The following is a 27075-nucleotide window of genomic DNA, read 5'->3' as shown; positions in this document are numbered from 1 at the left end:
ATTTCTTTCAAAACTTCTGGGTTTCGTCTTGCAAGTAGAAGCAGACAATCTTTTGGTTATACAATCTCTCAGGGCCTTAGTCTGATCTTTTGGATATGCCTATCCATATCTTGACTTGGGATATCTCACTTGAAGAACAGGTAGCCACACAGTGAGGCCATGAGGCTCCTATTCCAAGGCACGAAGAGCATGACTAAAGCCAACAACTCTTTTTTCTGGACTACTCACTGAATGGTGAAAAATATAAGCCACCTCTATTTGGTTTGACCTCAGCATATTTTGTGCAACAACCCTGATGCTCCTTTTATTTTGAAAGAGCCTTACTAAGAACACAATATAGGAAATTGAAATTAATTATATGGTGGTTGAAGGGTAAGGCAGAGGGGCATCCAGCAGGCCAAGGAAAAGATGGTTTATCTTAGGAAGATATACAAAAATTTCTATCTAAACTTGCCCTACTTTTTATTTTAGCAGAAATAAACTGAAGCACCAAAATCGTTCCCTGGAGATCAAGATAAGTTTGAAATGTCTCACATTCAATTTCACAAAGAACATTTGGAAGGCGGTGAGAACCTAATAGAAATGGGAAGCTAGAGGTTTTCTCCCATCGCTCTCCAGATTCTGAAAACAGAGCACAGGGCCTTTTCCAGAGGGGTACATACGTGCTTGGGACCTTCAGTCAAGCATCATTTTCAAGGTTTCCATAATGGCTTTGAAAAAGAGGGAATCGTTACAAACATTGTGTAAAAGGTAATTTTCCAATACTATTTAATTCTGCCCTGCTTGTGAAGAAAAAATAATCAGATTTTCTTCAATGACTAATAACATATTGTTTTACCCCTAAAACTAAAAAGTCGTTGCTAAGTAAAATTACATAAATCGCCAGGGACCATATTTTTTTCTAGTTTTTATTAAAATTTAATGACTGAATTTGTTGCATTTTACAATTAATTCTCAGTTATTCTTAAAGAGGAAGAGAGTATGTATTAATTAAACCTGGAGACAAACCACAAGATCTAGTCAGATTTTTTTTTCCCCCACCAAAAGCCTTGAAAACTTTTCATGAACTAATCCTCATGAACTTTTTACTTTTGCTTTTCAATTTTTTTTTTAAAGAACACTCACTATGGCTGCTATTCCAGTAACAGGAAAAGTTGTGTCAAGAGAAATTACCGAAAGATTTATTTCATTCACAAACCTACATTAATTTTTGGAAATATCCTTTACTCATCATAAAACTATAGTTAATAATTAATAATAATCAAAAGTAGTCTCCTTTTTGCCTGCTCAGTTTGGGGTTGAACATCTAGGGAGAAATTAATGTAGATCAGGGGAAAAAGACCTAACGGGTACACTGAACCCATTACTTAATGATCACGATGCAGTGAATTTCTCCTACCCTGTATCATGTTGCTTTTCATCTTTTAATTACTTTATAATGATCGCTTAGAGTTCTGCAGACACATGACTTAACAACTTTTCCAAACTACATGAAAATCCAAGATATGTGGTGCCCAAATGTATACAGACTATGGCCCTTCATATCCAAACATTCATGATCACCTTATTCTTTTTTTTTTTTTTTTAACAGAGGCTTCCCACAAAACATGAAAGCAAACATTTCCATCTGGAGCACATGAATTGGATGGGTTGAAAATTATATTCACAGATCTGAATATAATGATCTGAAAATGGCAATACTATTGAAAAAAAAAAAAAAACCCTGCGAGGCTCATTTTGGTAATACAATTTACTTATAAGGGCTGAATCAACAACAACAAAAAGTTGTGATCTTATTTTAATGAAACAAAAGCAGAAAAAAAGTGCATGCTCTCAAAGTGAACTTTAAACATTTCTATCATTTAAAAATAGATATAAATCCTATAGAGCATGCAATTATTGCTTTTAAAAGCCTAAAAAGACTGAACTGGAAAGTCATTAGCAGAGTCAAATGTGGTGTTGGGACTGCCCGTCTTGCCTGACCATGCTGTGAGTGTCACACGATTCAGCAGACAGCAGCTGGGCACGTCTAGCACTTCCTTGCCATGGCAGGGGAAGGAACACAGCTGAGTAGCATGCAGGCCAGTCAAAATTTATTTAGAAAGTGATTGTACATGTACAACTTGCTTGGGTAACCTGGGTAAAAGTGGTGACACGAGCCTCTGGCTGGTTTAAAAACACCAGAGTTTCATTCTTGATGGCTCCAGCTTGATTTTACCCCTGTGAGAAGTAAGAATGGTAAGCAGTGAAGGTCACAGGATGATATTCCTAGATTGTGCTATGGAATTCAACTTCAAATATGATTCTTAAGAGCATTTATTCTATATCTTTCACCTAGGAAGACAATGAAACCTTTTAAGAACTAAATTGTAAAAATCCATAGTTACATAAAAATGTCAAGAAATTATGTTTATGTGAACTGTAAAAATATAAAAGCAAAATTCTATATTAAATCTTGTCACAAGACAGGTATAATATCAAGTTTGCAAAAATAAAAAGATCACTATTTTGAAATCCATGACTTCAATTTCCTTAAATTTTTTCATGCAACGCTTTATGTTTGTTTCTATACCAAGTCTTTTTATGCTAGTGGACCAAAGAAAGATACACATATATAAAATTTATATTACATAATATAATAGCAATTCATATTTTTATTTTTTAAAATTTCTAGAGATAATTTCTCCTCCACTGTGATATAGCTACATATACTTTATTATAAAAATGAGTGGAAGTAATAGAGTGGAGTTTTAAAGTACTATCTAAATTAATGATTAATTCATTGCCTCTTTTTAAAGCACAAATAATGTTGCAAAAATTTTTTTCTCTTATTTTTCCTTTCTTTTGAAATATATCATTCTGTTAGGTTTAACTTGTATGATTTTTCACTTTGTCAGCAAAAAGATATTTTGTGTCCCCCAAAGCCCAGCCCAATGTGCTTTTTCTACTTGTGTTCAAAAAACTAATAAGCATAAACCAAAATGCTATTTTATGGATACATTATTTTGAATTTGTGTGTGTATGTATGAATGTGTATGTGCTATAGCTATTAAAAAAGAACAACCCAGCCAACATAAATATAAATCTGACTTGTGACCTGTGTTCAATGACAGTTTTCAGAGATTTCAGATTAAAACTGAAATTTGCTGAAATTTATCTAAATCTGTTCTATAATGCTTATTTTTGCTTTTGTTTTTTAAAAACAGTGTACAGTTGACCCTGGAACAATACAGATTTGACCTACTCAGGTGTACTTACACACAGACTTTGTTCAGTAGTAACTGCTACAGTACTGTAGGGTCTTCAGTTGGCTGAATTTGCTGATGTGGAACTGCAGTTACAAAACCATGTATATGGAGTTAAAGTCGCTCAGTTGTGTCCTACTCTTTGAGACCCCTACAGCCCATGGAATTGTCCAGGCCAGAGTACTGGAGCAGGTAGCCTTTCCCTTCTCCAGGGAATCTTCCCAACCGAGGGATCGAATCCAGGTCTCTTGTGTTGCAGGCGAATTCGTTACCAGCTGAGCCACAAGGGAAGCCCAAGAATACTGGCATGGGTAGCCTATCCCTTCTCCAGTGGATCTTCTCAACACAGGAATCAAACCAGGGTCTCCTGCACTGTAGCTGGATTCTTTACCAAGTGAACTATCAGGGAAGCCCTTGTATATGGAGGGTCAACTGTAAATTGTACCGGGATTTTAAATTGGTTGTAGGGTTGACACACCTAATTCTCATGTTGTTCAGTGGTCAACTGTACTTTTAAACTTTGTGTGAGCATACGTGAGAATTGCCCTATTATTTTAAAAGGTTTTTCTGGTACTATTTAAAAATTCATCCACAGAAAACTTATGCTTGAATTTAATTTTACTGTGCAAAATAATTTGAAGTTTTATCCTAACTTTTTAGAAGTATTTGATTTTATATTAACTTGCAAGTATTTTCCCTCTATTATATCTGTATATTTTAAACAATTTAATTCAGTAACTGAATTCTATCTACCCAAAACTAGCTAGGAAGAGGACAGATGATTATTTTAAAAATTCACCCAAAAAAGAAATCTCATTCTGATAATAAAATGTTTTCAGTGGCTTGAAAATAAAGATATATTTCCTTGTTCCAAATTTATGATTTTTTAGCTATTAAAAAGATAGGCTAATAAGGTAGTAGTATTCTAAAGCAATCATTTGAAATATCTGTGGACATCACAGAGTTTTTGAAGTATTCTGGAAATCAACTTTTTGGTAAAAAGAAATGAACATATATCATTTCCATGAGTGCAGTGAGATGAAACCTATAATATTAATGTAGCAAAAGTTTCTCAATCTCTTTGGCTTTCCTATCTCTTCTTGACCCCAGGCTAGTCTTGTCCCTAGTCTTCCCTTGTTTTCTCTTTGCAATTACTTCTGTGGTGAACTCCTTTGTTTTTAAGGAATCAGATAATGATGAAATCTGTGTTATCATATCTATTTTTAAACCCTGACTGCTCATCCAGGCTGTGGTTACCATTGTATCCCACTTCTAATTCAGTATATCCCAGTTGAATTCCTTCTTTTCCCATAAACCTGGTAACCTAAAAGATCATTTCAGACAGTTGCATTACCATTTTTCCAACTTCTCAAACTCTTTACTAGGTTTGTCAAATTGCCTGTTAGTCTCATCTGCCATACTTATTACCATAGCCCATATTTCTATCACCTTGTTATTATCAAATGATTGTTACCTCATTATTCCTCAAGATAACCCTTATTCCTCACTCTAAACTGCTTTACTCATTACTATGGAATAAATTTTCCTAAAGCATCACTTTCCTATTGCTTTTCACCTGCTTCAGAACAGATAGCTCCTTATTGATCATATAGCCAATTCCAAACTCTTTGGCTGATTTTCAAGACTGTATTATCTGAAACTACCTTACTCACTCAAACATATTTTTCCACTTTCTCAACCAATACATTATTCATACTGATTATTTCACTGCTGCACCTAACTACCAAGCTCACTCTAACTCTGGTTTTTGTTTAGTATTTTCTGCTTTTGGCTTTCTGTTCATGTATTTGACCCACATTTCAAGGCCTACTTCGATTTTATCTCCTCATTTAGCAATTTGCTATGTTCTTGCTGTTCTCAATACCTATAGTCTTTATAAGTCTTATAGTCAGTCCTTTAGGATTAAACTTTTTAATAGGCCTTTAATGATTTTCTGAGTTAGTATTAGCTTCCTTGAAGATTTTGAGAATTCCCTGAAAAGGGTTATATTATGAATCTCTCCTTTATCTCTTCTTTACCTTTACTGCCCAGCAGAGTGCTGAGTTCATAGAAGTGCTCAATAAATGCTTGTTAACTAATTGATGATTTTCTTAAGTAAGTCTTTGTCAAGTGATGGGAAATAAAATTAGAACTGAATTCTTATCTTACCAGAAAGAGCAACACATAAATTAGAATTGAACTCATTAAGCAGACTTTGAGTGAAATTTCAGAGAAAGGATATTATACCTCATTTTGTATATATTTTTACCTTTTTCAAAATATTTCCAAATGTACTGTTATATCTCAGAAGCTCTGAAATGCCTGAAAAAAAAGGCATGTGAATTGTGACACTGTCAGCTACTTATACAAATTCTGTTGCCACAGATTTCAAGGTTCCAAACTATGCAAATATGCTCACAGAATCAGACATTATTTGTCTGATTCCTATGGTGTCACTATTTATACTTTTAAGTTAAAACCTGCCTTTATAACTCTGTGTTAGACTTAACTTCCTACTAGCATATAAGAACTCTATAAATAAGAAATAGTAAAAATTTTAATCCTGCTCTTCACAACACAGAATTGGAGAATTAATAGCCTTGAACTACTTTCATAGACTCCCTGTGAATTCTAATCCTGCAAGAAGAACATTGCCTTTCCTTTTTCCTTTTCTTTTAAATAAGTAGTAATATGACAGTAAGAATAGCTTTTCAGTCTATAGTTCAGCTATAATCCTTAAGTAGAGTTTTTCCAAGTAGTTCTTAGTATTTCCAGGTTAATCTGGAAGACCTTATAAATATGTTCTTCCTTGACTGGGCCAAAATGTAATCATTACTACTCTTATTTCCCTAATATGAATAAAATTTTCATTAATGAATAACACTGTTATCAGTAGTCAATAAAAGGTTCAGAGGTGAGCAAAACTATACAAACATTCACATTAAAATATCATAGCAAAACTTAACATATTATAGAAAGTAAAGATATGACACTTTCACAATGATCAGTAAAATATGGTTTATTTTTCTAAAAAGCATAATGTAGTGTATAAAAGAATGTGTTAAATAAAATCTCCTTTTTGGAAGGCCATATTTTTTAATCAGACTTTTAAATATCAAGATGAATATACTAACTATTCAGAATGATGATGTCCTGTGAAAAGTTGGAATTTCAATGGAAGGAACTCCCAAAGAAGAGTATCTGATAATTTTCCAATATTACTGTATATATGGCTTTTAATATACTTTTTAATAATGCCTATAAACACAATAAAAATTATAAGTGGCTGTGGTACATGGTTTGTATAGGAAATGCAAGAAAAACTTTAAAATCATTCTTACCTCTTTGCTTTCTTCTAGTTCTGACTCACTGCTGAACTCCTCAGTATTTAAATTTTCAAAGTCAGACTCTCCGACAGCAATTGGCACTGTTACAGTGAGGCTGGGATTGTTTATGAATGACATATAATCGTTTTCATCAATTACATATTTTTCAGCACTGCTTCCAGTACCTACACCACTGGTGGTTCCATTCCCATCTTTAAGATAATTAAGCTCTTTGCTTATTTCAATTCCAGTATTATTAGACACACAGCTGTCTATTTTGTTGCCTTCATGGATTTCTATAACTTTTGGCTTTCTGAAAAAAGTGTTTTGGAAACACTCCCGTATCTTATTTTTCACATAATCAATTCCCTTTTGCATCCTTCCTACTGCAATCTGGAGATTGTTCATTTCATTATCATCATCAGTAGCAGCAAGATTGTCTGAGCTAAATGAACTCAACAATAAGGCCAGAAAGAGGTTCAGAACCTAAAAGAAAAAAAGAAAATTTTGCTGTATTAATATTGAAATATGTGTAAACATAATAGCTTAAACAGAGGACTCACAGCTCTTTGTTAAACTAATTCAACAAGCTCTTCTTGACTGTTTGCTATATTTCAGACACCTTGTCTTGGTCACATGCTATTTAAAGAATCTGGTATCTTCTACCTGCTCTAAGGGCAAAATGGTAAAACAAATGATTTTCCTTTCAAACGGAGGACAACCAGGAAATTGGAGCTTCTGAGGTTTAAATTGTGTCTACTCAGGGTTGCTAGTGAAAAGACAAAATCCCATTTCTGTGGTTTTGGCCAAAGAGGAAAAATGAACTATTTTCATTTTAGTCATTTCATCAGTTTGTCTAGGGAATGTTTAGCTTTGTTTGTGTAAATAATGAATTTATTTAATAGTCTGATGAATTGTATTAAAACAATATACTTGAAATGTAAATTCCAATGGCCAAAAACTTTTAGAGCAGCCTGGTGGGCTGCCTTCTATGGGGTCGCACAGAGTTGGACACGACTGAAGCGACTTAGCAGCAGCAGCAGCAAAGGCAGATTACATAAGGTTTAACACATTTCCCATCAATATACTTTGAAGTATATCTGTCCAAATAGTTCAACAGATGGAGAAAAGTCTAAAATTATTCCAGGGTTTCAGCTAGACCCATATAATGTAAATTACTTTTCTTTTTCCTCTTTTTTTTTTTTTTTGAGAAAATATGGTGAAATCTCAGCATATCATTGGGATACATGAGGGAAAATATTATTCAATTAATCGGCAAAATATGATTAATACAGGAATCGTTCATTATAACTGATGAAAAATAAAATTTATAGGAATATTTTTAGCTTGAAATGTAGTTATTGAATTTCAAAAAATGTTACATGGTTGGAAGACACACACTTAGCCAGAACCCCAGTTTATTTCCTTATTTTTGTATCAGATTTGTTCAGAATCTAGAACTTCCTTATTTACAATTCTGAAAAAAGTTGCATGTCCACAGATATCCCACAAACCATTTTTTAAGAAATCTCATTTGATATGTACTTCTCAAAGGAAAGTTTCAGAATGATGAAATAAAGAAATACTCTGACAGTGCATAATTTAAAAATGTAAGCATTAAAACACACAAACATACAAATTGTGGTTCTATATTAGTGCTTTTAAGTCAGAACGAAAAGTAAACCTTTTATATTGGGTCAATGTTTATACATGTGTATAACTGAAACTACAATAATTTATTTTCCTTTAATAAAACAAATTCTAGGAAAAATATATTTAGTCTCCTTCCAATTTTTTTGGATAATTACAATACAGAGCTAAGATTTCATTGAAATTAGTCTTTAAAATTTGATGATATGCAACATATGCCTCTGAGTAAACAAACAATATGAACTATGTATGTGTAAAGAACAATTTCAACACAGAATAGTCTTCTTTTCAGTGTAGAATTACTGGAGATCATTATCTTGTCAAAATAATAATAGAATAAAAAATAATTCAAGCCATAAAAATAAAATTAGGACAAATCAGTTTTGATGCTGAAAACATTTCTTTGAAGAAGGAAAACTCATATTTTTGTCCCAAGACTTTCACAGATATATATACCCCATGTAATCCTCACATAAACCACAAGATTTCAGTTTTGTTATTCCAGTTTCATAGTTTGGAATTTGAGCCTGAGGGAAGTTAAGTAACTTGCCCCTGCTCAGAGTCCTAGTACTGGGATTTGAGTCTGTGTTGTTGATGGTAAAACCAGATATGTCTGTTCCATCAGGCTTCCTTCCCACCTACTATCTGATCTTGCCCTTAAGAATGAGTGCTTGTAATACATACGTACCACCAGGTTTCCAATGACCATGACCAGCATGAAGACAATAAGGCACATGGTTTGACCGGCGACCTCCATGCAGTCCCACATGGTCTCTATCCACTCTCCACACAGCACCCGGAACACAATCAAGAAGGAGTGGAAGAAGTCGTTCATGTGCCAGCGAGGGAGTTGACAATCACTAGAAATCTTGCACACACATTCTTTGTAGCTCTTCCCAAAGAGCTGCATGCCGACCACCGCAAAAATGAAGACAATGATGGCCAACACCAGCGTGAGGTTACCCAGAGCTCCCACTGAATTACCGATGATCTTAATTAGCATATTCAGGGTGGGCCAGGATTTTGCCAACTTGAAAACTCGAAGCTGTAGTCAAGTGAAAATGTACTCTTAGTAGTAATCACAATATAATTTTAAAAGTTAGACATCATTTTATCAGTATGTTTCACTGTAGACCCACCTTTGAGGAATATAAAATTTCAAAGCATACTAATTCAAATTCATAAAAAAGTGTTAATAATACTGGAATTATAAATCAAAGCATAATATCATTTAAATGAAAAAATAAGAGAAAATATTTCAAAAATGATAAAACATTTCTGATTTTTCAGCAGATATGTCCATAAAAACAAATTAATATTTTAATTATAGACATTTGTGAATTTAGCAAACTAATGTCACCTCTGACTATACTTTAGAGAGTAAAAAGAAGTATTAAGAGTATGAGTTATATATTTTTCATGGACATTTAAAATATAAAAGTAAATGAACTAATTTTGGTAAACATAGAAAGTTTAGTTCAGTTCAGTTGCTCAGTCATGTCTGACTCTTTGTGACCCCATGGGCTGCAGAACAAGACCCAGTTTCCCCCTCAGTCAGTCTCTCCCATCAGGAAGCTTCCATAAGCCTCCTATCCTTCTCCATCAGAGAGCAGACAGAATGAAAGGCACAATCAGAAAACTAACCAAACATAAAAAAGCTTGTTTCAGTTTTAAAAATACACATTTTACTTAATTTCCTATAAAAGTTTGCATATATTTAAATATTATTTTTGCCAAATTCAAAAATTTGTTATACCATTTTCTAAAGTGCTAATGGGAACACATTTTCTTCCCTGTTCCTTTACTAATATAAGTTGATAAAAAAATTAATTGGGTGTAAGCTTTTTATTTGCATTTCTCTTTAAAGCAAAAAATTTTTCATGCATTTAAAACAATTTTAGAAGCATATGTGTATTTTAAAATGTGTCTTACACAGCTAATAATTATGAAGTGTTTCAAACATTTTCCATCATTCTTGAAAAACAATCACACTGATTCATTTTTTAAATAAATGTTTGCCAATGAAAGATAGAATATAAGCATAGTCTAAGCAGATACCAGTCTGAATGATCTCAGTACAGACAGTCCCTCCACATTTGCCAGGCCAAGCTCCATCAAACTAAGGCTGACAATAATTCCATCAAAGATGTTCCAGCCCTCTTGGAAATAATAATATGGATCCATGGCAATGATCTTGAGGACCATTTCTGCTGTGAAGATCCCAGTGAAGACCTAAAGTAACACAGAGAGCAGTACTTCACAAGCATTGACAAACTTTTAACGCTGAGAATTTGTAAAGAATATTAAACTGTTATGAGTAAAAATATCTAAAATTTAAAGTGAAAAAATGCGACAAATGGATATACAAGTTTAGCATTTTTTTCCTGGGGAATATTTTAAACAGGTTTGTGTTATCTAATGAATCTGCTAGATTTCCAAGATGATGCTGAGTTTATAACATTTCGTTGTCCATATTTGAAATTCAGTACTGGTAGTTTATTATTAATAGCTACTTATAGCTATTGTGTACCCTATACTTCTACCATAATCACAACCAATTTTTTAAAAATATGGCATTAAGAACAAATCTATGTGTTATTGGAAGTCACTCAAAAATTACTTCAAATGGGGAAAAAACATAGTTTGTTCTTGATTTTTATGTTGTTTTATTCAATGGACACCATTCTTATTTCTATAATTTTATACACATTCCTGAAATAAGAATGAGTTTTCCACAAATGTTTCTATAATTATTATCACTGGATTCGTGCCTCAGAATTAAGATTAATGGATAAATAGAGCAAGGAACTGCAGATTTAATTGAAAGCAGTAGGAGAACATTCTCAGTATGCATACACCAACAATTAGGACTAATAAATTATTTGAGAGGCTGGATGAATGTCTATTTGAAAATGGTTTTGTTTTTTAACTTAAAACCACAGGCTAAGACACCCAAGGACATGAAGAGCTATGAAATTACTCTTGCAAAAATTCTTTTAAAGCAATTATCTTAATTAACTATAGATAAAAACTGCATATTATAACTAGAGCATACCACTTAGCAAGGTAAATCAGCCTTTACCTTGAATGAACTTTATCAAAATAACAGTATCATGATTATTTGGTTTCCTAAAATATTAATTTAAGGAAATCTTGATCCACTCTTAAAAATGTGTAAATGCAGCTAACATCTCACTTCCCCAATCACAGAAAAACCTAAGAGAAACACCCATCCCAGGAAAAAATAGCTTCACTTCAGTTAGCATTCATTCATTCTAATAGAAGTAAAACATAATTCAAGTAAGCTTAGTGCATGAAAGTCCAGATATATGGTATAAAGCACATTAAAGACTGTTTTTTTCTTTTATATAAGAACTCACTCTGGAGTACTTTTTCCCTGGTTAATGTAAAATAAGTTCTAAAGTTTTAGGAGCAGCTACTATTTAAATAAACAGCCTAATTATAAAAACATATTAGTTAAATTCAGTTAGAAACAATCTGGGTAAATATCTCTTCCTGTGGAAAATCATACAGGTGAACTTTTTAGTTCTTCTGAAATGACATGAGGAAGTTCTACATTTTAAAAACCCTTAAATTTAAATTCCTTTTACATTTATAAAAGGAATGTCTTAAATTTATATTCCTATAAGTTTATAATCATGAAGTTTATAGCATGAAACTTCTCTTTAAAAACATTTTAATTATAATTTGCAGTTTAATGTCATAGCCTTTTCTCTCTTTAAATGGTTTCAATTTAGGCCCTAAAAATCATTGATAATTGTTTTTGTTACATTTCAATCTAGTTCAGCATTGTCAGCAGTTAAGAGAAGACTAAGACAGTTAGCAAAATCATCAAATGTTTATTGTTTGGACTTAGGCTAATTATATCTTGTCTTCTGTGGAAGCTTTTTGTTTTTCGAAAGTGTGGATTCCATGCTTCTGTAGACATTCATTCATTCAAAAAAAATTGCTGCTTACTTACTAGACATTGTTTTAGGCTTTGAAAATAAATACAGTGCTAATTAGGACATACAAGTTGAAACTGCAAACCCAATTCATCTAGGCTGATAAATTTCCTATGGACAATACATTTATAGGCTTCCGAAGCAGGAGATGTTTAGTGAAAAATCTTTAATATTGTACATGATGACATATGACAATTAGTAAAAGTATAAGCACTAAAGATAGGGATGAGAATCAGCCTGAGAGTCTGGACCAAGAATAAACAAATTGCAAGCATTTTGGGTTGTTTTGAAGGACACTGAGCTTGAATGATCAAATGTTAGGGGTTAAGGTCTCAATTCAGGGATAGGAAAATTTCCTTACCGAGTATTTACTTAGAGAGGAAAGTTCTGTTGATACATACATTAAAATGATAGCAATGTTCATTCTAAAGGCTGAAGTTTGAATATTGGTCAGTTTGCTCCATAGGATCTCTACTTGTCCAGACTAACATTCCATTCTTTTGTAGTGAATTTGACATACCTGTAGCCTCCTTTCATTCCATTACTATTAGCTTCTTGTTTTAATACTTTTAGTTTTATCACACCCAGGCCTTTTGGGTTTGTACCTTTAAATATTTGTTGTTCATTCTTTTTTGGATGATGAAATCAAAACATATTTAAAGAAAAATGATGGGAAATCAGTCAACATTTATGATTTTCTTTTCTCCCATCTGTCAAATGGGGATATTGAGATGATTCATCATGACTGTGTTTAATATTCTTGGATTTCTATCAGTATTATATTGCTTAGCAAATTTTATTAGAAATTGAGGTGTACCAATAATTATTGTTACATAACAATTTTACTAGTAGTGCTTAGTAAGGGACAATAATCAATTTTCTCTTATACTAGGAAAGGAATTAGGTAGCCAAATAGCACTTCTTCATTGATGCAAGAGGCTTCATAGGTGAGTTCTTGATTTGGTTTCTAATGATTTTGTCTTTCAATAAAAAAAGCCATTTTTTCCCTTCAGTTATGTCCCTTTTCTAAGATTTTGTATTCACATCCTAAACCACACCATTTAATTAAAATAATTTGCTGATCATGTTTCTTTAGGCTTTTATTTGAAAATAGCCTATAAAATCCTTAGAACAGGTATAATTTTCTAAGTTCCCATCTGGGTCTAGCAGAATAGAGGGCTATCCTGAATCTTTAATCTCTAGTTGGGAGAGTTGCAGTAAGAAAAACAAATAGTGTAGGAGCTACAGATCTCTATCGATATTCCCTGAAGAAAAAGCTACAGGTTAGTTGGAAATGTTTATATGATGAAGGGATTATGTAACCTACTATGTCTGATGGAAGATTTTTTTGCTTATAGAATCAGTAAAATGAGTGCATGTGTTTAATAGTAGTTAAAAGAAACAAAAAAAAACACACAAAAACTAAACAGAATCTTAGAGAAACTCAATCAAGATTTGAGGTCTCTTGATACTTAAGTTTGATTAGTGCAATCAACAGGGAAATGATATAATTTTTATATGTTTCAGCAGAAAGAGGATACAAAAAGGCACATTTATCTAAATAAAGGCTGAAAGTGCCACAACTCTTTTATGGCACAATTCAACCAGAAACTCAATTTCTTTATTTATAAGGCAGTATGGAATCATTTGAATAGTAATAAACTAGTCCAGAGAAATTTTAAATTGATTTTAATAAGAAAACTATAAAGTCTTCACAAAATGCACAATGCAACACCCATCTATGGTATATAACGTAGATCCAAAGTCAGCTAAGTACCCATAATATAAGCAATATTTCTCTCTCACACAGAGAGAGAGAATATTAATGAGCTTTTAGCCAGTAGTAACAGTCAGTTTACCATTCCCTGTACTCATGGTTACAAACAGTTAAGTGTTTCCTGTCACCTGTATTCTCTATCTTTGAGTCTTGTTCCCCTAACACTAAACTCAGCTTACCCATGGTTCTGCTACAGTCAACCACTGATGAGTGTTTCACCTCACTTCTCTACCTCATTATCTCCACTGATACTCAAAGTTGTAGATTTTAGCATGAGGAGAGACATGATAAATCGTCTAGTCCCAAACCATTGTACTCATGAGAAAACAATATTTCTGACTTTTTCAAGATCAGATTTTTAGTACAGACAACTGGACTTGGACCCGAATTTGGTGTTTTAGTCTGGTTCTGTTCCGTTTGATCATCCTATAATCCAATATCTCTTATCCTGTGCTTCTGTTATACCATTGCTTCAACATCAAAATTCTTTAAGACCTCAATTTCCTGCGTCACTCTGACAAATTTCCCAAATTGTTCCTAACATTTCAACTTCCTTAACTGTCCTGGGAAAAATACAGAGCTAGACCAGAACTGTTTTCCATCGGTATTTCAAAGAAAGATTAATAGCGTACATAAGAGGAAGGAAGCTGTTTATTGAGCACGTGCTAGACGCCAGGCAAAGTGTTGTGTTTTCACATTATCTCATGATACCTTCACAACAGCTCTGGGAGATGAGTATTATTATATCCGCTTCAATAATAGAAAACAGACTCAAAACTTTTTATCATACTTGTCCAGATGCTACATTATTAGTAAGGTCAAACTCAGTTCTACCCGATTCCAAAGCCCATGTTCTTTTATGGGTAGGAAACAAACAGTTGGTTATTTATCAAGCTACAACCATGTAAACACTCTGAGAGATACAGAAGAAAAGTAGGATGTGATCTCTGCCATGGAGTAATATGTAGTGGAATTGAAAAACAAGAATTATGATGCAACAAGAAAATGTTTAATGTTCAACCATGTTTTATTCACAGAAATGCATTAGGAGTTAAGAAAAGTGTGCTCAATATAGACTGAGAGTCATATTAGAGGAGAGATGAAGCTGTGGTTGGACCTTAAAGAATATGAAGAACTGAGATGAAGTGATTTGAGTCAGGACACTTTAAATATGAATATAGAGAACAGTGAACTACTTTCCCATATATAAACATATAAACATTTGGGTTATACTGTTAAGGCCGTTCTGAGAAGACTGATGATGACTGGTTAGGAAACAATGGAAAATAAGATGGCATAGGAAGGATGGGATTAGAGGGGGAGTGTTGAAAACCAGGCAAGATTGTTGAACCACAAATATAGACAATAGATACTTTGGCAAGATTAAAGCAGACTGAGTGTAGAGTACTAGAAATACAATTTTAATGGTAGCTATAGAGGTAAAAAAAATTGATACCTAGAAAAAAGGAAACAATGGGTCTTGATATAAAATTGTATATAAGAAATAAAGGTTTCTATTTTGAAGCTGGCAGCCTCTTTGAAACTGAAAGACTACTACTAGAGGTAATACAAAACTAACTTGAAATTTTTAGGGCTTTCAATAAACTGTGAGAAAGATCATCTTTCAGATGTTTAAAGTTATCCTGGGGCAATAATCTGTAACTGCTGGAAATACAGAAATAGAACACAACTTATAAGAGTAGATAATACCTAGAGCTGTTGAATACATACAAATATTGAGTGAAAAACATAGCCCCAGTAGGCAAAAGAAGAGAAGTCCAGAAAAGGAAGCAGTGATATAGAGTGATTGGAAAGATGAAGGAGCCAATCAGACCAAAAAAAAAAAAAAATCAATATCTCAGGTGTCAAAGATGAAGAAAGTCTCAAGAATCTGGTGGGTGTTAAACTGAGTCAAATAATGCAGTGAAGTTGAGGTCACTTATTGAAGTAGATACTTAGACAGTTGTTTGCCTACTGTTCCCTTTCTTCTTTCTGTTGGGAATTAATCCTCCACCTGTGCAATTCCTCAGAACTGCGATTTTCACATGAATCTACCTTTGCCAATGTTGGTTAAACCAGAGATGAGCATCTGATCCAAGCTATGCTAATCAGAGTCCTATCACAAGAGTCTTTAAACTGGAACTGAAAAAGAGATTCAGTGTTTTTCCATTGCAGAGGCTACAAGATTTAGAACCAACAAGGTATGGGTGATCATATTTCCTGACCTACAGACAAAAGATTCAATGAATGGTTGGGCTACATCCAACCCCTTGGTTAAAGCATTTCCTGAAGCCCAGTTGCAAAATTATCCTCAAATGGTTTGGTAATTCATCTTTTTCTTTCCAATTCATGAGACAGTCTTTTTATTTTCCTCTTAAGCTATTGAATTCTGTTTCTATCTTGTGCCAAAAAGAAAGGTCTTGATTAATAAACTATGTTAATTCTTTTTTTACTTGTTCATCCATTTCAGTTTCTTCATGTGGAAGGAGGAAATGTATACGTCGGCATACACATATACATATGTCTACCCAAGTAACATGAACCAGAGTGTGGCTGAATTACAAATGCATTTTTATCAACTGTTTCTTCTCTTATGTGAATTCTACTGAAGCATTTTATTAAGCAGTTCAATTTGAAACAACTATGCCCTCGTTTGCACGGAAATCAGTCTTTATGTATTCCCTTCAAAGAACTATTTCTTCATAAGCTGTGTGTGTTAAAACTACATGCTTATGGAGCCAGAATTAGACCTCACAATTTCTGCTTTTTTCTCAGCAAGACTGACAGTAAATATTTTAATAAGTTTACAAAGGGTAAAACACCGTGATCAATCAGCACAGATGTTGGTCTCAACAGTCAGTATTCATACCAGTTGAATTCTAGACCTTATCCCTGAGAACTCCTTCAATATTCCTTTAGATATTTCTTCCTATGAGAAAAGAGGGTATAGTTCGGGGGTTCTGCATAGCACAAATGGATTTCTTCTATGATCTATCTGCCCTATTTCTGACAAAGTAAATAAGTAAATTTCAAATGAACTCACCAGGTTTCCTACAGTCAACACACTACTGAATTGACCAGTCATGGGGTAGTGCTCCATGGCCATGAAGAGGGTGTTTAAGACAATGCAAATAGTGATGGCAAGATCAACAAATGGATCCATAACTATTAAATTCACAAGATGCTTCACTTTTAACCATGCATCACAGCAGTCCCAGATCAAGAACATATTGGCAAATCTATACCAGCATGGTGGACATTTCTGCCTAGATTCTTCAAGTTCTGGGGGAACAATAAAGAATGAGATAATAAACAATGATATAAACAAATTACTGTTGTAGTAGATTATACATTATTTGATAAAATTGATACTTTTACTTAGGGACGGAAGTTCATTTTAGTTTATTGAGAAGACAATTCCATTAAATATTTTCACAAAATATTTATCAAAAATGTCTTTAAGCTGAAAAAATACTTCAAATTTAATATTTTGCCTCAAGTTAAATAACTTAATTACTTATTAATTAGATAATGGGTTATTAAATTGCTATATTTTCTTTAACAAGACAGAATTGTAAAGTAAGTTTTAGAGAACTATTAAATGTATCAATTACTGTTTCTTTTGAGAGCTTTTTCAGAATACTTTCTAAAACTGTGATTCTTATTAATATGTGTGACCCTTTCTTCTCTCTGTCTCCACATTAGCATCGATCTTGTACACATTGAGATACAGTATGTTTTCTTTTTAATATAGATTCAGCCCCAAATCTACTTCTGTTATTCATATTTACTCATTTTTGTTTCAGAATTCTAGCCTATTAAAAAGGTACCAGTAATTTAATGGGTGAAATAGATATGAAATACATGTCCATTTGCATATCCAATATACGAATAGACTAAGATACAAAATATAATTGAAGTTTTCTAAAGAATTTATGTTAGATATGAATTCTGATTGGGATTTATAAAATGACAGTGATGTAATATTCCTCCAAACTTGAAGAAATGGGGACTTATTTAATGAATGAACAAAGAAGTAATAGTTGTCCATTCCTGTGTGTCAAAATCAACAAATATTTGTGTCAGCTCTTCATTAAAGGAATGTAATGGTTTCTGTGTATGTGGAAGATGGAGGAAAGATCTTTTCTTAGGGTTCCTATGGAAATGGAACACAGGTTTTGATTTCTCCAACTCAACCCATATCCCTCCTCAACCCATCACCACTTCTATGCCTGGAGAACAGATTGAAGTTTTAGAGATATTTCTTTGTGCTTCTGCATACCAAAACTTAAAGAGAAGTTTTTTCTCTAATTGCTAAAGGATAATATAACATAAGGATAAATCCTTGCTGATGAGCTATCAAGTGGTGAAATAATCACTTGGCAGGTGAGAATCGGAATCAAAAAGAAATAGAGGCAATGTGTAATCAATGTAATCAATGTGATAATAGTGTATTCCAAATAATATCTACTTAGGTCTCTTATACAGTTCTGATCCTGGGTAACTGACTTTCATAATTCCATGGGAATAAGTAATAGTTCTCCAATATTAATAGTTCTGTATATAATCATAGAAAGCTGACTATCCCATGGCTGCCTTCTTACCCTCCATCGTGTTAGTCAAGATGCTGGCTATGCTCATGGCTCTTTGCCTTCCGGAGGAATCTTCTAGCATCTCCATTGAAATCTGGTAAGAACTTAGCCTTCTCTTTCTGACTTCCGTTTCAGTGGTGGTACCCTGCAAACCAAATACTGATGGCTCAAACCACCCTTTTCAGTGAGTAATACAACATAACATTAGCATTTCTTTGGAAAGTCATGCTACGCGTGCAGTTTTCCCAAGTAACAATTTTCAAGTAATAATAAAATACTAATTTATTATTAAGTTATAAATACTTAAAAAAATCACAAGTGATACCCTACAGGGTTAAAACAAGAATTTACCAGTTGGATGCAATTGTATAAGGCAATTATGTTGCAGAAATATTTTAATTTACCTGTTGGAATTTCCAGAGAAATTTTTCATAAACCATATATTATTTTGTTTAATTCAAATGAAAAGTATTTTAGCTTTTTCAATAATTGAAAATCAGATTAATCTTCCCCCAAAACAAATAATAGTATTATGTAATATTAATATTAAGGCTGAATTATTTTCTTTGAGGCTATATTGAAAATATTGACATATATGGGCCGATTTTTTTCTATGCACAAACACAGGTGTACAATGAAATGTGTGTGCTTTCCTGAGATTTTTAAAATTATTTCCATGTGCCATCCTATAAGAAATCAAAACATTTTAGAGTCATTTAATAGACATCAGAACATTTTAGAGTCACTGTAAAATATTGGCAGTTGTACCGAAACTGCCTGTTATCAGTATGTTGGTCATTAAATTATTTAATTTTAAGTATATGAAATTTCCAGAATATGAATGGATTATTATGCAATTCTGGGTGAACAGACATCTGTAATAGGTTGTCATAGTGCCCATTATTTTGTGTTGAATTTGCAGATAGGAGTTTTCACCCCAAACTGTAAAAACCAGGCTCTTTTAACCTAAAGCATTTGAAAGTTAATGGTTCCATACACTTCAATTGGTTCTCAAGATTCTATTGTTTTTTTTTTCATTCAGTAAAATCATATGTTATTTTTAAGGACTTTCATTTTGGGGAAGTAGGATAGTATAACAGGCTAAACCGCCCAGGCCTTGATTGTTTCAAATTGGTGTATAATGTCAGTAGTAGCTAATTTATTATCTATTATCACCTCTGGCCGATGTCCAGTAGGTGAGGTTAGAGCTGATGGTCCACCCACCAAGGAAACCACACCATTGCAATCCACAGTGCTGTGCATCTTCCCATTGGCTGGAAGCCCTGGCACCATCCTGGATGACATACTGGCCTGACTAACGTTACTGTTGCGTCGCTCTCCGTGTCTGTGCGGCACAAACAGTGAGTCTCTCCTGCTCTCGCTGTCTTCAAATGTACTGTGTTCATCATCAGCAAAGTCATTTTCAGAACCGATATCCTTTGCCCGACCTCTGAAGCTGAAAATACTTGTTTTGCTATTGCGTCGTGGGGAAAACAGGGAACCACGGATACTTAACAGAGACTGAGGAGAGAGCAAGGAAGGAAAGAATGGGGACAGGGGACACAACTATTTAATGAAAGTCTTAATATTGCAGAATCGATTTGCTTTTGGGTAAGAATAGTCTTGCTCTTAAACACGGTTTATCAAATTTATAGAGAACACATATGTTTTGATATTGTTATTAAAGACCACAATACAAATTTAAGTAATTTTTCTGACTAGGAGTTCTAATATGCAGGTTACTAAGTGCATGACCACTTCATTTAATCTTCACTGTAGTCCTATGAGGTGGATTTTGTTATCGTAATGTTCTAGGTGGGGAACCTGATGCTGGAGAGGACAAATGATTCTTTTTGGTAGGTGGCTTTCACTCCTAAATGCTATAATCTGAAAGGGCACACAACTTGGAAAATAAGTTACAGTTCAAGTGAGACTGTTGGCTTGAATTTAAAATATTTGGACCAAGTATGTTTCTTCTGGATGATTTTAAAACAAAGGCATTATCTCTCCATTCTCTTTTTTTGAGTTTTAAAAGGAAGTTACTGTTATTTTCTGGACCTTCTTGTATTTTGCACATGGGCATAAAAGCCACAAAACTTATCTATGATGCTGTCTTCTAAATTTGCTAAGTTTTCCAAATGGCTACTAATGATTCACCTTGTTTGAGAGAATATATGCCATAGCAAACACAACAGAGAATTCCTAGATTGCTGTATAAATTACTATTCTTGCTTAAAAATTTAACACTGGTTTTAAAAATACTTATACATATCTTCACCGATAAGGCTGATGTAGAGGACAGCTTATCCTTCTAATATCAATTTAATTTTATTAAAAGGAACTGGATGATTAAAAACTTTAAAAACTTACATATATTTATGAATAAATCAAGTAGACAGTTTCTGATATTAGATAATGGGAATTTAGCATGAAGTCCCTTCTTTCATTTTTTGAATGGCTTTTAAATCAGTAGCACCAAATAATTCTTTGTTTGTTTTAGCCTTGATGATAGTTTTCAAAAACATCTCTAGTCTCCTGCAGAATCTTTGCTTACTCCCTTCCTCATTGACAATGGCATTTCTCATATTCTATCCGCGCCCCTGCCCCAGCGACCTCTCATGATCTGTTCTAAGTCTCTGTATAGCTGAGTAACATATGTAGATACATACACATACATATGCATACATATCCACATGCAGCTGGAAATATACCTAGACCTTTCCTTTCTCCCATGAAGTTTCAATATAAAACCAAAAATAGTAATTTTAGCAGAAAAAACCATAAGGAAGGCAAACTCCCTCATATTTTGTTTTGGTCCCTCTGCCTAATTAGGTCATGCTGATTTTATTATGTCCCATTTTTAGCTTTATTTTATGGCTTTTCCCTGACTGCAAAGCACTAGAATAATCTTGTTTTTGCCCTCTGTCTCAGTGATATTCTGGAAAGATACTATTCATTGAGAAATGTGCTCTTCCTTTGGATTTGGTTAGAAATAGTCACGGGAATTAATGACTGCTCAGCTTATCCAAGCTGAGACTGTGTCTACCTGACATTCATTCATGTAGCAGGTTTGTCTACCCAATGTCAGGCAGTAGCTAGACTGATTTTCCAGTCATCAAAGTGATCAAGAAATTAGACATTGTGAAGACATTCATTCAGCCCTCAGTAATAAGGAATGATGATGTTTTTAATCGCCTCATACTCAATTTAAATTATCAATATAATATTTTTATGTCCACACTCATGTTTTGAAAGCTTGGTGTGTATTTTTAGGTCCCAGCTTTTTGGAACTGGGATTCAGTAAGCAGGGGTAGGACACTGTGGTGGTGGCGGTGATGTCTGATTCTTGTGATCCCATGGACCGTAGCCCGCCAGCCTCCTCTGTCCATGGGATTCTCCAGGCAAGAATGCTGGAATGGGTTGCCATTTCCTTCTCCAGGGGATCTTCCCAACCCAGGATTCGAACCTGGATGTCTTATATTGCAGACAGATTCTTTACCAACTGAGCTATGAGGGAAGCCCCAGGACACTGGGATCTGAGAATTCAAACATACATTCTAGGTGATTCTAGGTGGACCTCACCCTGACTCAGAGGAATGCCAGCTTTGAAAAGAAAGTGAAAGTGCTAGTCACTCAGTTGTTTCCGACTCTTTGTGACCCCGTGGACTATAGCCCACCAGGCTTCTCTGGCCATGGGATTCTCCAGGCAAGAATACTGGAGTGGGTTGCCATTTCCTTCTCCAGGGGATCTTCCCAGTCCAGGTATTGAACCTGGGTCTTCCGCATTGCAGGCAGATTCTTTACCATTGAGCCCCCATGGAAACCCTAATACCAGCTTTGTCTTACACTAATTCCTAAGATGGTTCAATTCAATCATGTTCATATACCTGTATTAGGATGTTGTCTTTGGAAACTTAAAGTCTGTCTACACATACTGGTCGGGAGTGTGTGGTATGTGTGTACATCTAAAATGTATGTGATACAATGCCTTTAATTTGCACATTTTTATGTTGACATGTTTTCAGAGGCGTTTCAAATCCTTGGGTTTATTTGAAATTTCTGTTCACTCTTTGGAAAGTATAATAATGGGTGTGAGCACAGCTTTCAAGACAACAGAGACTGAAAAAAGGAGATAGCAAAAATAGTATTCAGAGAAAATAAGCCAAAAATAACACACTGGAAGATACAGCAGAGTGCAGGGAATACCCACAGCTGTGGCAGCCCTTTCTCTAGGGAAAACAAGCTTTCATGCATTAAGGACCAAAAGCCCAACTTTCTTTGCCTCAGGCATGCCAAAATATAAATTCTGGCTATCTTTTTTTTTTTTTTTTGTCTTGTTCTTAGAAGGTAAATCTGAATTCTTTTTCTTAATTTTCAGTAGCAAAAGGTAAAATTGAAGCATTTAGGTGTAAGGACACAATCTTGCATGCAAGGACTGAACTTGAAGTGAATTGGGAAGTCAGAATGGAAGACACAGAGAATTTGAAGATGTTCTAATAGAAGCATGGCATTTCAAGTTAAATGTGTGTGGCTTATCCATGTTTTCAGTAAGTCAACAACTACACTTGGTTCTAGCTATGAAGCTTCTGTTTTAAAATAAATTGCTTTCCTGTGTTCAGACAACATAGATAAAATCTTGGCGGGAGGATTCACTTTCCATTGTTTACCTTTAAGTACTTTTTCATGTTGTACTATGAACATGTACTCTGTATTTAAGAATAAAATAATATAATAAATGTAAACTAACACCTAAAATTTATGTTAGTAGAGGACAGGGTACTCATAATTTATGGCTAGTTGGCCTTAATGATTTTAAAGATATATTTGTTTTGCACATTATGCCCTGTCCACCTGAGTTTGTTTGTGTAAACAAACTCTCTTTCCTTTTAGAGAGCTTGTTTACACAACCAGAAACTGTAAAATGCTTCTGGTATATTTTTGTTTGTGATTGCGTTAATGTTTTCTGCATGTTTTTGCTGGGGTATGTAACTATCAATGCTAATAGGCTATTTCTTTTACTTTGCAATATCTGTTGTCTATTTTATCTATTTATCTATCAGTCTACCTGCCTATCATCCTCCCATCTCTCTCTCTTCCCATCTCCCTATCTGTCTCACTATCTCCAAATACGAAATGAACTACATATAACGTATGTATATACCAGTTCTGTTTCTAGTATTTTAACTCTTGCCTTTCAGCTAACTTCCTATCGCTGTTGCTCCTCTTGTTTCACTCAACAGGGGCTTCTCAGCTGCTTCTTGAACCTTCTGGGCATATTACCACATCAGGGCCTTCCACTTGCTCTTCAGTGAGCCGAAAATGCACTTCGATAGACAGCCTGTTCTCTTGCCTCCTCAAAATCTTTGCTGCAAGGTCTCCTTTACAGTCAAGGCTTCCCAAACCATCCTATTTAATTTTTTTTAACCACCAGCTAGTGCTCTTAATTTTCTTTTCTTGCCTTTCCCCTCCAATTGTACTTATCACTTTCTGACATAGTCTATGACTTACTTATCTTGTTTACTGTCTGTCTCCTCCTTCTGTATAAAAATCCATGAGGTCAGTGAATTACATTGTTTTGTTCATTGAGTTGATTTTTTTTTCTAGAGCTATTTCTTTCCTCTTATGAACCATAGTAGGTGAGCAATAAATATTTGTTGGTTGGCTGACCCAGGTTAAAATAATTAGAAGAGTTAATAATTCATAACACATGAAATTCTAATGGAACCAAATAGGGTTCAAAGCCATAACTGTACTTATCACAGATTTCATAACTATTTACTCTTCATTATGCAATTGGTAATACTTATAGACAGAGTTGATTCTATTTACCCTATTTGACTTGAAAATATGCTGAAGAATTGGGTACTTGGCATTAAATCAGAGCAAAAATAGACTGTCTTTTATTTAATTCTCTTCGAGAGAATTTCGGTCATAATTTCATCCTAATGTATCATGGAATGACACCGTATCAGCATAATAGAAGATCACAACAGTACAGTTCCCACATCAAAAGACAGAAACAAAACCCAGAGACAATTCTTTGCAAAATTCATACATATCTTGCAGTAATGTATCTAATACATTAGATATTAGTAATATCTAATACTCAGATATTTGAGGCAGAAAATCATGTGCAAAAGAGGTCGGTTCATTTGAGGTCTCAAAATGGAAAATGTAGACAAGAGATTACAAAACTGCCTCACTGAAGGAAAAAGTTTGATAGGTAGGTTTCGCTCCTCCTACCTCCCAACAAAGCAGATTGAGAAAATGGCCTCAAAATACTATAGTGCTTAAAACTGATTACTGTAAAGTAAAAGTTATTAATGATTTAATAAAAGTCTCTTTTAAAGACAATTTATGATATACATTTAAATAATCATATTAAATGTTAGTTCCCTGTCCCTCATTTACACCAGATACTACAAAAATATACGAAGATACAGAAATGACAAAACAAACTGGAATCCTTAGTAGAAAGCTGTACCTGATGAGGGGAGTAGAATTTCTTGTCGCTAGTTAGTCGATTTCCATCCATGGAGAAAAGGAAACTTCTTCTTTTGACACTGTCCTCAGATTCAGACTTGGGAAACCTGTTTCCCTCTCCTTTGTTGTTTCCTTCAAGATTCTCCCTCTGTCTTCTTTTTTTTCTTCGGTTCCTCCACTCCTTGGCACTTTTGGAGCTTAATTTTGATGCTTCTGACGAACTTTCCAAGAGCTCTCCTAACCCACCTATTCCACTGAAATCTCTTGAAGCAGCTGATGCTGCTGCAACTGCCTGTGTAAATAAAACCAGGCACTATTTAGAACATGCAACTTTGGAAAACAGTTGACTGTGGTACATATGTTGCCATTTAATACAATGAACTATGTTTGAAAATATATGTTTTTCTGGTCATTTTTATGTTTTACTACAAGAGAGTTTACTTAATAATGATACATTTTTGCATAGTATAAAGTGATATGTTAGCATATGAATTAGAAAAGTCTGGTTTGGCACATCTTCTGAAGTCTTTTTGAAAAAACTCTGTTGAGATTAGCTTCATTTCAGGGAACAACTGTTCTCTTAAAAATATCTTCTACACTTTAAAAGCAAATGTTCTCTTAGTGGTGGTGTCTGGTCTGATTACTATTCCAATTCCATCCATAGGTTTGTTCCTCCCACTTGTGATTGTGAACAACTGAGTGGTATTTTTTTCTTCTAAATCTAGGACAAAAGACTTTTTTCTTTTTTGGTGAACTCAAAGCATTTAAAGTATCTACTTTTTACCTCTAGGGGGAAGTAGTAGGAATGTATTGGCTAATTTATCCTCTTCTTTCATTTGAATCACATTCAGTACTATTATTCGCATTTCTGGGTTCCTGCGTACTCATCTGCTCAGTCGTGTCCAGCTCTTTGCGACCCCATGGACTGTAGCTTGCCAGGCTTCTCTGTGCATGGGATTTTTCAGGCAAGAATACTGGAGTGGGTTGCCATTTCCTCCTCCAGGGGATCTTCCTGACCAAAAGGTTGAACCCGCGTCTGCTTCATTGGCAGGCAGATTCTTTTCCACTGAGTTACCTGGCAAGCCCTCCCATTCCTGAGGTCATATTAATCCCAGAGTCTAACACGATTAATTTATTGCATAGCACTTTTAGCTTAAAATTTTAAATGTTTATTTATTATTATTACAAATAATAATGAAAGATTAACATATCAGTCAATAAATATCTGTAATAATCATTCAAAGGATTATGACTACTTCAAATATTTTCTTTCCGTATTTTGACATTGAGTATACTTAAGCATTTTAGTATATGTACTGCTGAAGCAAGCACTTCTTAAGCATTTTAAATTTCTGTACCTACTAAAGAAACACAGCAGCTTTGAGGTGAAACATGGCATGCCAAATCTTTTGTGTTTTTATTTACATGAATGGTATTTTTGAATGGGAAATGATCTAAACACTAACTGGAGAGGATATGAAATTCAAAGCTGAGTTCTCATTAAGTATGTTCCTGTTTATAAACATAATCATCAAAATGGAAATAATTAAAATATTAGATTACTGGTTCAACTCTTTACATATGTCATTACTGAATACAAACAACTCTAATACAGCTGCTCTTTGTTCTATCTTCTCCTCTTCGCCTCTAGACATATTCTTGTCTATTCCTATAGATAGGAATTCTGTCATTTGTGTATGTGTGTATGTGTGTTTGTGTCTGTCTGTCTGTCTGTGTGCACATTGCATATTATGTCACTTGACATAAAAAAGATTCAGTAAATGTTTGGTGAATAAGGGTAAAAAAAAGGAATTATACTGTCAGTTGTCTCAGATACTGAATAGGGGTATGGGAAGAATAAGACAGACTTGACTTTTCAAGATCTCATAAAAGCTAGGTTTTAGAATAGTCTGCATAACAGAAATATATTTTAGAAAAGAACATAAAACTCATATTGAATGCTTTGACAACATTTTCTCCTTTGTTTTCTCCTTCTTGAGAAGCACACCCTTCTAAGGAGTTCTATTTCTGAACCTC

The 27075-nt window shown here is 34.1% G+C and overlaps 1 protein-coding gene across 2 annotated transcripts in view; it reads right to left on the bottom strand.

Annotated features, from left to right (window-relative positions):
- LOC101103874 (sodium channel protein type 3 subunit alpha) overlaps window positions 1-27075 on the bottom strand; it is a 116575-nt gene that overhangs the window by 31593 nt on the left and 57907 nt on the right. Inside the window, exons 12-18 of one of the 2 annotated variants that reach the window (XM_042243788.2) lie at window positions 25040-25330; window positions 19732-20076; window positions 18568-18700; window positions 17007-17245; window positions 10280-10453; window positions 8910-9266; window positions 6587-7057 (exon numbers count right to left, since the gene is read on the bottom strand). In XM_042243788.2, the coding sequence (XP_042099722.1) occupies window positions 6587-7057; window positions 8910-9266; window positions 10280-10453; window positions 17007-17245; window positions 18568-18700; window positions 19732-20076; window positions 25040-25330 (2010 nt within the window). The remainder of the gene's footprint in view (window positions 1-6586; window positions 7058-8909; window positions 9267-10279; window positions 10454-17006; window positions 17246-18567; window positions 18701-19731; window positions 20077-25039; window positions 25331-27075) is intronic. The other variant, XM_060411123.1, reaches the window with a different exon arrangement.

This window comes from Ovis aries, chromosome 2, assembly GCF_016772045.2.
Source record: "Ovis aries strain OAR_USU_Benz2616 breed Rambouillet chromosome 2, ARS-UI_Ramb_v3.0, whole genome shotgun sequence".
Lineage (NCBI taxonomy): Eukaryota > Metazoa > Chordata > Mammalia > Artiodactyla > Bovidae > Ovis > Ovis aries.
Note: the sequence above shows the minus strand (reverse complement) of the source record. Positions and strands in the feature narration are given on the sequence as shown.